The sequence below is a fragment of the Nelusetta ayraudi genome, unplaced genomic scaffold (assembly GCF_046127955.1).
Source record: "Nelusetta ayraudi isolate G7.1 ecotype Tasmania unplaced genomic scaffold, CSIRO-AGI_Nayr_v1 ptg000042l, whole genome shotgun sequence".
NCBI lineage: Eukaryota > Metazoa > Chordata > Actinopteri > Tetraodontiformes > Monacanthidae > Nelusetta > Nelusetta ayraudi.
This window is the reverse complement of record NW_027466092.1, coordinates 1,361,610-1,372,383: the sequence shown is the minus strand read 5'-3', so window position 1 is coordinate 1,372,383 and position 10,774 is coordinate 1,361,610. Positions and strand designations below refer to the sequence as shown.

Sequence of the window (10,774 nt, the reverse complement as noted above, 5' to 3'; positions counted from 1 at the left end):
CCCCCTCCCCCATTTGGTCACAGAGAGCCGGAGGTCACGGAGATCGAAGGAAAGGCGAAGCCTTGCTGCCTCACCTCAGAGAGCATCTCTGAGAAAGTGTAGAACTTCAGCCGAGTGCAGAGCTCCACTCATTAATCACACAGAAAGCAGAGGAAACCAGTGGGAGCTGTCCTACATCCCAGGGAGACGCACACACGCACGCACGCACGCACGCACGCACGCACGCACGCACGCACGCACACACACACACACACACACACACACACACACACACACACACACACACACACACAATCCCTAAAATAACCATCATAAATAACACCACAGCTCTTTTTTTATAAACGAGGCTGAGGTGTTACCTAACAGTGCTCGGCCGTCCACGCAGCTGAAATAAGAGCCATGAAGACCGCGGCGCTGAGACGAGATGATTCACGATCTGCAAATGGATATTACATATTATTTAAGCCTGACGTGCACGTTAATGGGCCCGCAGGGCTTAAATCTGACTTCATGTGATGACTGATGGGTGTAGAGGGCAAAAATAAAGCCAGCTGGTGTCCGAACCCTGGGCAAAAATATGCACACACACACACACACACACACACACACACACACACACACACACACACACACACACACACACAGGGCAGATACTGAGGGGGTTTCAGCCTCACATCTCAGTGAAAGGTGTGAGGGTAAAGATGTGAGGCTATCTGATTTCAGGTCTTTAATTTTAATTTAACCACAACCCTAATTCCAACCCCAGCCCTAACCCCAGCCCTAACACTAACTATAACCCCTAACCCCCAGCCAGCCCTATGGTAAGCCTATGGTGACTAGCATTTACCCTAGTGTAACCCAGCTCAAAAAGGATGAACTCTATGTGGGGAGCAGAGGCACAGGGTGCTGTTAGAGAACACGACTAGAACTAGTACTACTACTGGGAATTTTACAGAACACAGCGCATTTAAAGCTCAAAAACAAAGGTCCCTCCAGTGTCTATAACACAAGGAGGCAGGATCTGATATGTCTGTGCTGTGGTTTCCTTTCTAAAGTTGAAAATGACAGATATTCAGCATGACTAACAAATGTTACATAATGATATACGTGTGTTGCATGTCTCTCCGTTGTAACTCCAAATATGGTGATTTCAGGCCGAGACAGAGACGGATCTCCCTTTTAAATCCGGGCTGAAAATGTCAGAAGTGCACGAGTCAAAAACAAGAGGGAAAAGTCGGGGAGGGAGCGAAACGTGAATTTCAGAACACGTTAAGTCAGAGAGAGAGGAGCAGCTCAGAGAGCAACAGAGTCAGAGGGCAGCTGGGGTGAACACAAAACTGTTGAGGCAGGTTGTTTGGTCTGAGGCAAAACGACAGAATGTGCTTCCGTGGATGTTGCTCCACCCCTGAGTTCAGTGCCAGAGTATCATCCATCCTGGCAAGTTCAGATAGACAGTAAGTCCCATGTGGTCTAAAGGTTCTCGAACCAGTGATTTCTAAAAAAAAAAAAAGAGCAAAAGGTAAGTCTCTCTCCTTGTTATCACGCCCCCGGCCAGGGTTGGCTCCACCCTTCAACAAAGCAGCATCTTCAACAGGAGGCTGTAAACGGAGGGCTAAACACAATGTTTTAATGGACTAAGATCGGGAAAAACCTAGAAATGGCTACAATGCGTAACCAACTGAACTGATTTCTATTTGTTTAGACCAACTGTAGCCAACTGACTAAACTGGCCAATAAAATCACCAAAATCCTTCTAAATCCATTTATTGAAGTTAAAGTCCCAGTGATGGTCACATCCCGCAAAATTGGTCCTCGGTAGTTGACCCATCATCCCCTGGGCGTCCAGAAATCATTGGGTGATCTAACCCCCCAAGTCCAAGGCAATGGGTACCATTTTTATTTGGCATGACCTGGCTGGGGATCGAACCCACAACCTACCAGTCCTAGGACAGACACTAGACCGACAAGAAATGACAGAACGTTCATCCAGTGACCCTCCAGATTTCATCTGCAAACTGCTAGCTCTGTTAGCCCTTTTTAGACTAGACCTTCTACTAGACCAGCTCCGTGGTCTAGTGTTAGACTGTCCATCCTGAGACTGGTAGGTTGTGGGTTTGATCCCCTGCCGGGTCAGACCAACGACAATGGTACCCGCTGCCTCCCTGCTTGGCACTCAGTATTCGGGGTTGGTATTGGGAGGTTAGATCACCCAATGATTCCCAGTGCGGCCCACCACTCCCTCAGGGGATGACGGGTCAAATGCAGAGGACAAATGTTGCATCCTTCAGGATGTTACAATCACTGGGACGTTAACTTTAACTTCAGATGAACCACAGATAAACAAAAAGGTTCCATCTAATGCTCCAGGTTACTGAATGGTCTTCCAATAAAAAATGAACTCAAACCAGTTGATGCGTGAGAACAAACCAGGGCAGTGGGAGACAGACCAGTGCTGAAATAGTATTTTTATTAAATACTTTCAAGATCCAAGTTTTTTTTTCAGTTGAAGAATAACAAAGTTATGATGAAGACCAACTAACACTCAGACAAACACTTGATAGTCGTCAATTCATGGCTGTATTTCATTGTACATCATGATCATGCAAAAAAAGTAAAAAAAAAAAAACAAAAAAAGAAGAAAAAAAAAGAAGAAGAAGAAGAAGCAAAAAACAAAAAAAGTCACCACACCTCCAGCATCCAGGTGAAGGCTGGGGAGGGATTCAGGGGTCGGGGAGAGAAAAGCGCAGCCCAAATATTAAAATATTATCATTACAACGCAGGGAAACATCAAGGGCCTCATACCAAGCTACGGCTCCTGAATCCTTTTTTTTTTTTTTGTCCTTTTCAGGGATTTTTTTTGCATTTTTTTAGGTTCATTTTTCATGTCACCTATTCAACATTCTGGATGGAGGAGGAAAAAAAAAAATCTTATTTGAAAAAAGATGCAAATATCATATATTAAACACTAGCTCCATCCTTATTCAGGTAGGTACATGGTAGAAATGTGTAACTGAAACATGCAGATAACTAGTTCTCCACTCTGGAGGAGGTCGGGGGGGTGGGGGAGAGGTGGTGGAGGAAGAGGAGGAGAGGTTTGCCACGGAGACCTGTGACGCTCCGCCTCCTTCCACTGACTCGTTCCCGTGACTCCGGCGTCCGGCAGACCGTCCACCGAGCAGGCACGATTTCTAAAACCACCCGCTGAAGTGTGTCCTCTCTGCTTCCTCTTTTCCCTTTATCACTACCGCTGCCTTTTCCTTTCTTTCATTCTTTTTTTTTTTTTTTAAATCCTGTGTATGCAAGGGACAGTGCAGAACTCCAGAACTTGGCAATCTGGCAAATTACCCCTAAAGAAAAAAAAAAAGAATATATATATTTATATATATATACTTCTTTTGTTTTGAAAACGGTAACAGCGACGACGATGAGAAAAAAAAACAAAACGAAAAACAAAAGAAGTCAAACTCAGTAACACGGCAACGTAGAGACGACGGACGGAGGTACAAATAAACATCCAGGGTGCGTTTGGTTTGCACTGGGGGGAGGAGCGAGGAGGAGGCGGGGTTAGCGGTTGGGGGTGGGGTTACAATATAGATGAAGACAACTAGGCAGCACGGCGAGGTGGTAATCACGCAGCAACAAAGCCAGATATGTTACATAGCCTAAACACACCACCAAGCAGTGTGTGTGTGCGTGCATGCGTGTGTGTATGTGTGTGTGTGTGTGTGTGTGTGTGTGCGAGTGTAAGATATGAAGCGTTGGCTCACAGCAAGGTGGGAGGAGTCAAGGACACGATAAAAGTCACACTGTTACTCTCTTTTAAAAAAAACAGTCATACGACCACAAGACTACAGTGGGTACTTTGACAGTGTGTGTGTGTGTGTGCATGCGCGCGTCTGCGAGACCGTCAATACCATCGAACTTGAAGGTAAAACTGAAGTGCATGAGGGGGAGCGTGGGCAGACTGCAGCTCCAAGACTAGGTTAGGGGTCAGGGGTCAGGGGTCATGCCCAGGTGCACAGGATGAGCGTCTCTTAAGATACATGTACATATATTACACCTTTCTACATATATCTATACATACACTGTATTTACACAGTGATTATAAACAAACCAGGCCCTTGCAGAGTGGGGGTGGGGGGGCGGAGGGAGGAGGGAGAGGCTGCGCCAAACATGCCAGCCCCGCCGTGCGCTCTCCCTCCACTGCATACAAACCACAGAGTGTGTCGACACACCAACAACATCGGCTTTTCAAACTTTTGCCTCAGCACGATGAAAGCCCCCCCCCCTCGAAAAAACAAACTAACAAACTCAGCCGCTTTTAAAAAGGAGTCTGTGACGAGGGGATCCGTCAGCGAAACACAAAAATAAAACCAGAGAGGGACAACAGGCTTTGACAGGAAACACTGGAGGATCAGCACGCCAACAATGATGAGGAAACAAAAATAACAACAGCAACAACAACAAACAGACAGACAGAATTCAGACTGTCGCATCCAGAAGCCACAGCACAATGTTTTTCTGCACTGCTGTAAAAACAAACACACAATCAAACGAAGGGGAAAAAAAATACATAAACACATCTTTAAAAAAAAAAAAAAAAAAAAAAAAAGTCTAAAGTTCTACACTTTGGTGCTTCATGGTTTTAGATATTTCTCTCATCATCATCATCATCATCATCGTCATCATCATCGTCCTCATCGTCGTCGTCAATGTTTCCGACTAAACTCAGCTCATTTTTCTTCTTCTACTTTTCACACATGTCAAAATTCAGTCAGTCGAAGTCTCCCTACATCTTTACACACACACGCGCACACACACACACACACACCAAAAAGGTCCGGAGTGGAAGTGAACGCCACTCGCCAGCCGCTGACCCGCCGAATGCCAATAAAAACACACAAACAAAAGAAAAAAACAACAACAAGAACAACAACAAAAAAAGAATCAACAGAGTCCAGACTGTCAGCCGCTAACCCTGGCGCTCTTCTTCCCTTCTTCCATAGTGAAGATAAATGCTTGGTTGGGTTTTGGTGTTTTGTTTTTTTTGTAAGTTGGTATTTTTTTTTTCTCGTTTTCTTGTTTTCTGGTACATCTAGTCATAAATTTACACAGCATATTCATACTCATACTCATAAACTGTCACAAGTTCAACGGTTAAATCCTCCTCCGCACGCAGGACGCCGCATCTCGCGCAGGGCAGAAAAAAGATGGCTGCCGGGGGGAGGGGCAGAGGGCAGAGACGCACCCTCCAATCAGGCGCCAGACGCATGCATCATCCCGTGGAGGGGGCGGGGGAGGAGGGGCGGAGTCCTTGTGTTCAGCCGGCCCCAGCAGGTCAAAGGTGTGTTGGGGGTGGGGTGAGGAGGGGGCGGAGCAAGGGGGTTGGGTGGGGTTACAGGATTGGTTGATAACGTGGAGAGGGATGCGATCTCGCCCGGCCGGGCTCCTGGCACTAGCCAATCCACACAGAGGGCGGCTCTCTCCGAGACACGGCGGCCGCAAGTAAAACCGCCCCCCAAAAGACAAACTCCAGCTGACTGGAGGCTCCCGAGCCCTGGGGGCGGGACAAAGGCAGCGTGTCAGTCACAGCACATCACCTGGGCTGACATCATCGTCATCATTGTCCTCATCGTCCTCATCATCGTCATCAATAGCATCACCACCATTATCATCATCATGGTCATCAATATCATCATCATCATCATCATCATCACTTTAGGTAAAATTGTTTCTGGATGTTGTGTTATCTGATTAATATTCATCAAAAATATGTTTTTATATAATGATAATTAACTGTAATATAATGTATTTTTTTTTCCAGAAATCAGAAATGGGCAGGACCTAAATTAGCAACTGATCCACCTTCATGAAGTGGAGCCACTTTAGAATCTTTGGCATGATGCGAACGCCAATTAAAGTTTGCCCGTCTCTTTTGTCCCCGCCTCTACAATGTGAAAGCCAATCAGCAGCCACTTCAGATCTTGATGCCGAATGATTATCGACTCTCAGACGTTACAATTCACTTGCATATATCGGAATCCGGCACTGGAAGATCATTCATTTTTCGACATTTGACTGGATCAGAGCATTTCAGACGGCGCTACCGACACCTGCCGACTCCAAGCGAACCGGAACGCACCCCTGCCCACTTGGACGGCCCCGCCCACCTGATCACTGGAGCGGCGCGGCCGGAGCTCCTGAGCAGTGGAAGTGCACGTTGAGCCACTTGCTGTCGCGGCGGTGCCACACACGGGTCTCCTCCGACTGGCTGGAGCGCGGGCGGCCCGTGGCGTCCACGAACTGCGTGAGCCGGATGTAGGCGATGCACGCCGCGTCCTCGCCGATCAGGTGCACGTGGGGGTTGAGGAGGGTGGTGTGCACCGGCTTGCTGTTCTTGCTCAGCACTGAAGGAGGGGGAGCAGATTTTAACACAGTCTGATTCAACTTCTGCTGCCAACCTGGAAGAGCATTGACTATCCTGGTGATGTCGGTTGGGTACAGCGCCCCCCGTAGACACTAACTCAGACGAGACAATGTCAAACAGACTAAATCAGAAAGTCCCTTTCTGAAGCAGCCTCAGTCAGTCGGAGATGAAGCTAGCAGGTTTGGATACTCACAGTTTTCAAAGTAGAACTTGTGGAAGTCCATCCCCTCCACCAGGTTCCCCAGAGCCTCGGGTTCGAAGGAGGTGAGTCCAGGATCACAAATCCTCCTGGGGAGCAGCAGCAGCAGCAGCATGATTAGAGGAGCAGAAACAATCTTCAGCGGCTCCGTTCGACTGACTCGTCCTCACTGACTCACTGACTGACTCACGTGTAAGCTTCAAAGTCTCCGTTGTTGATGGCTTCGATCAGCTGCTCTGTGATTTTGATGATCTCCTGCTTGCGAGCTGCAGGGACGACAGGAGACGCGGACGGTGGGCGAGGTGAGTCGAGGAGTCGGTCTGAAGGCCGAGACAGCGGTCGGCCACCAGGGGGCTCAAAGTCTCTCACACACACAGGGCTACACCCCCTGAACACACTCAGCCTGATGCAGGATTCCTGAAGACACGTTATGTCATTTCTCTCCACCAGAGCTGAGCAGCCAGAGACATTAAAGGGTTAGTTCACCCAAAACGAGGTGCAACACATCAGTCTGAATTCACTGTTTCCTCTAAGGTTCCACATTCAGTTTACAGAGCTTTGTGTCAAGTGTGAGAAGTAAGGAAAAGTCATTATGATTGGACAGCAGAGGCTTGTGGCCAGTAGGGCGGAGGCATAACCAGCAGCCCAGGGTAGACGGACGGCACACTGTCCACCAGGTGGACCATGGTGCACCTCCAGAATGGTTCCACAGGTGAGGAGACTGGTGACATATATTTTGAGGTGAACTATCCCTTTAAAAAGACAAATGCGCTGGCTGCGGTCCAACCAGTGCATTGCAAAGTGCTGCGAACAAGCAAGTTTGAAAATCCATAAAATTCTGCAGCGTTCCAAAAACGACTTGATGAATGAAGAATCGGAGTCGTTTGTTCAGCAGAAGGCAAAGACATCGCGAGACAAGATTAGCAAAAAAAAAAAAAAAAAGATGGAATAGAATGCTTGTATACAGCAACTTTAATGTTGTCATCAAAATAATTTTTGTCTTTATGCTGATAAAATTCTGCTGAAAATGTTATTTTTGAAGATGGACCATTATAGTGAACTGTAGTGTGAGGCACAGACACACACAAGGAGGAAAGACAGCGAGCACCGAGCGACACTCGGACCATCAGGCCACCTGAGGTTCCCGTGTTGGGCGGCAGGAGGGAGGAGGAGGAGGACGAGCTGTGTTCTTACTCTGCTTAGCGTTGTTGTTTACAGCCGCGGCAGCACTGCCCCCTAGTGGAGCGGCAGGCCCGGAGGACTGCGACTGCTCAGAGTTGTTGCCTGTGCTGTTCCATGCCATGCGCTTTACGTCATGCGGCGGAACTGAAACAACACAACGGGTGGTCAAAGAAAGAAAAGAAGGAAGGAGGAAAGAGAGAAAGACAGGAAGAAAAGAAGAAAGATAGAAAGAAAAAACTTGGATGGGCGACAAAGAAGATGGACGCACAAAAAAACCAAACAGATAAACAAAGTAAAAATGAGGCAGGCAGCCGATGAAGTGGTGGTAAAATTAGTGGAAAAACAACAAGCCGGCGGTTTGTGGGGTTGAGACACTGGGACAGGAAGTCAGCCGGAGGCCACACCCCCAACCGCCACCACCACACACCACACATTGACAGGCAGCAGTCCGGGAACCAAGCCGAGAAGGTGTGTGTGTGTGTGTGTACGTATTTCTACACTGTTGTATTTAAAATGTAATTATTTAAAATTTTAATTTCAGCCGCTGATATCGATGCGTCCGTCTCTCCTCATCTTCAACAGTCTGGCGACACCAAACTCGACCGACAGCCATGAAGGAAGGAAAACAGGTGAGATCAAAACGTATTTAAAGGCCCAGTGAGCGACGGGCCGGTGTTACTGGCAGAGCAGAATAGAAAATAGAAAATGCAATCAGTTCCAATAAGTCACTGTTTTGTTTTCATTCTGCTGATATCAAGCATAAAAAAGCAGCTCCACTGGTCAGCGGTCGGGGCCACGTTTCTACGGTGGCCCAGAAGGTTTGGCAGCAACATTGTGCAGTTTGCTTTCTGACCACTAGATGCTGCTAAATGTTACCCAGTGGGCCTTTAACACGTGTCGCAAACAGAAACACTTTTAAACGTCAAATATCGACTTTATGTCTTTATGCTCAAAGCGGAACAGCTTTTTCTGTACAAATCCAGAATTTTTTAGATCCACAAACTTCATGATTCTGAATGTCCAAAATGTGGACATGCGGACTGACGCATGTATTGAACCGCAGGCTCACCTGTACAGCTGCACACTATCAGGAAAGAGGGGATAATTGCAGTGATCGCCAAGGATCACCGAGGCGCACGCACACACGCACGCACACACACACACGCACATACAGACACACACACATGCGAACAGGCAGAGATCTCAAGATTCCCACAGTGGCCCTAAAAATAAACAATATTGCTTGTTGTTGTTTCATTTTTTTGCTCCCAACTGGATTTAGTGAAGTTTTTTTTTCTCTGCAGACGAAGGAGTTCAGTTCAGTTTTGACGCTGCTGCAGCACTGAAGCCTCGCCGCAGCGCCACGCACCAACACAGCAGGAAGTGGTCGCTGCTGAGTGGCCTGCTAATGGACGAGTGTTTGGTAATTAATATTCATGTTTATTACCACCTGGCACTCGCGTTAAATACGTGCATCAATATTAATATTAATATTGAGGCCACTCTGAAACACTGACGCCTGCAGCCGCAGTGACTCGTGCTGGACGGACGCAACTTTGTGTCAGAGAATAAAGATTGTGAATCAGCGCCTCGACAAGCCTGAATTGAGTGGCCGATGACGGCGACGCCAAAGAGGAGGAAGAGTTGCTCCTCCGTCTGCTCAAACCAGTTCAAACTGGCAGGAAGTCCAGACTGCAGCCGCTGGCTCTTCAACAATACAGGTTTGTTTTAAAAAGCTCCTCTGACTCACTCTGTTCCCTTCCCATCTGATGTGTGTGTTTTATTGTTGGTTTTTTTGGGGGGTTTTTTAGTGACTCACCCATCTCGGAACCCAAAACTCTGCGAGTGAAACTTTATCAGAAGCTGTTAAGTTTCATATATGTTCTATATTTCAATGATTTATTTATACACATATTTCTATTTATATCTATATAATCAGAGCTTTGTAAATGTTTGGCTGTTCTCACTGCAACTCACTCTGGCCTGTCTGCCACTCTGACTACCTCCATCTCTATACCTGCATCTCTTCATTTTTTTGTATTTCCTCATAACTGAACTGTACACCAGATTTCCAATAAGAGTGACGCAGCAATTTTTTTTTTAACGCAGTGGCCACTTGAGGTACTGCAGCCAGAAATTCCATGCGGCCCAAAAACCTTTCATCTTTCAACTGTAGATTTTAGGTCATTTCCTTTTTCTTTACAAAAGAGTTCTTGAGGTCAGAAAATCTCCAGAAAAAGTTGAATATTCCCAGCGTGGCGTCACGCGTTGTATGTGCTACTGTGTCTCGGCTCATTCTGATTGGCTGCTACGTCCTGATGCATCACGTGAGTTACAGAGGCATTATGGGAAGTCACACTACTGCTACATGCTCTATGGGCCGCATAATGCGGAAGTAACCCAGAAGCCAATAACTTTTTCAGCGCATGCACCGGGACAGCGACTCCATGGAAATGTATGGGCCGCCATGTTGAACATGTGTCGCTACTTGCTGCTCTGGAGGAATCAGGTGGTTTCCTTTCTGAGTGTGCAAAGCGTTTCGAGGCGCCTTTGGATGTGGTTTAGTTGACTGATTGAAAGTTTCGGGGTCGACTAAACCAGGGGAACAAAACTGGTTCAATGAGTCAAACTGGGTGAAGGTCCTGCATGGAACCAGTGTGTGAAGCTGGGTGAGTGAAGGAAGCAGGAGGGGTGGGGGGTGGGGAGGGGGTGGTCAGGTAGGTGAGTGGGTTGTCGGGGGGGTTAGGACCTCGCCAGTGGCCACCACAGAGCTTCTGGTTGCCATGGTTACACTTACTGGCAGGTGAGCCGTGATTGGAGGGCAGCAGTGGAGGCATCTCCTCCGTGGCGCTGCTCTGACTCAGCATCGAGCCGTCCGCTAAAACACACACACACACACACGCGCAGTCAACACGTTCGCACACACACAGACCAGGTGTGTCTCGGCACACCTGGTGGCCAACATA

At 47.5% G+C, this 10,774-nt stretch overlaps 1 protein-coding gene across 20 annotated transcripts in view; it reads right to left on the bottom strand.

The window, feature by feature from the left end:
• Positions 1 to 4,591: 4,591 nt before the first annotated feature.
• Positions 4,592 to 10,774, bottom strand: part of LOC142893203 (calcium/calmodulin-dependent protein kinase type II subunit gamma-like) — a 36,259-nt gene continuing 30,076 nt past the window's right edge. For 7 of the 20 annotated variants that reach the window (XM_076033546.1, XM_076033547.1, XM_076033548.1 and 4 more), the window contains 4 exons: positions 6,817 to 6,892; positions 6,621 to 6,715; positions 6,171 to 6,407; positions 4,592 to 5,557 (listed from right to left, as the gene is read on the bottom strand). In XM_076033546.1, coding sequence (XP_075889661.1) covers positions 6,175 to 6,407; positions 6,621 to 6,715; positions 6,817 to 6,892 — 404 coding nt within the window. In that variant the 3' untranslated portion in view covers positions 4,592 to 5,557; positions 6,171 to 6,174. Of the gene's footprint in view, positions 5,558 to 6,170; positions 6,408 to 6,620; positions 6,716 to 6,816; positions 6,893 to 7,820; positions 7,953 to 10,605; positions 10,687 to 10,774 lie in introns of all 20 variants that reach the window. The other 13 variants (XM_076033533.1, XM_076033534.1, XM_076033535.1 and 10 more) reach the window with 3 other exon arrangements.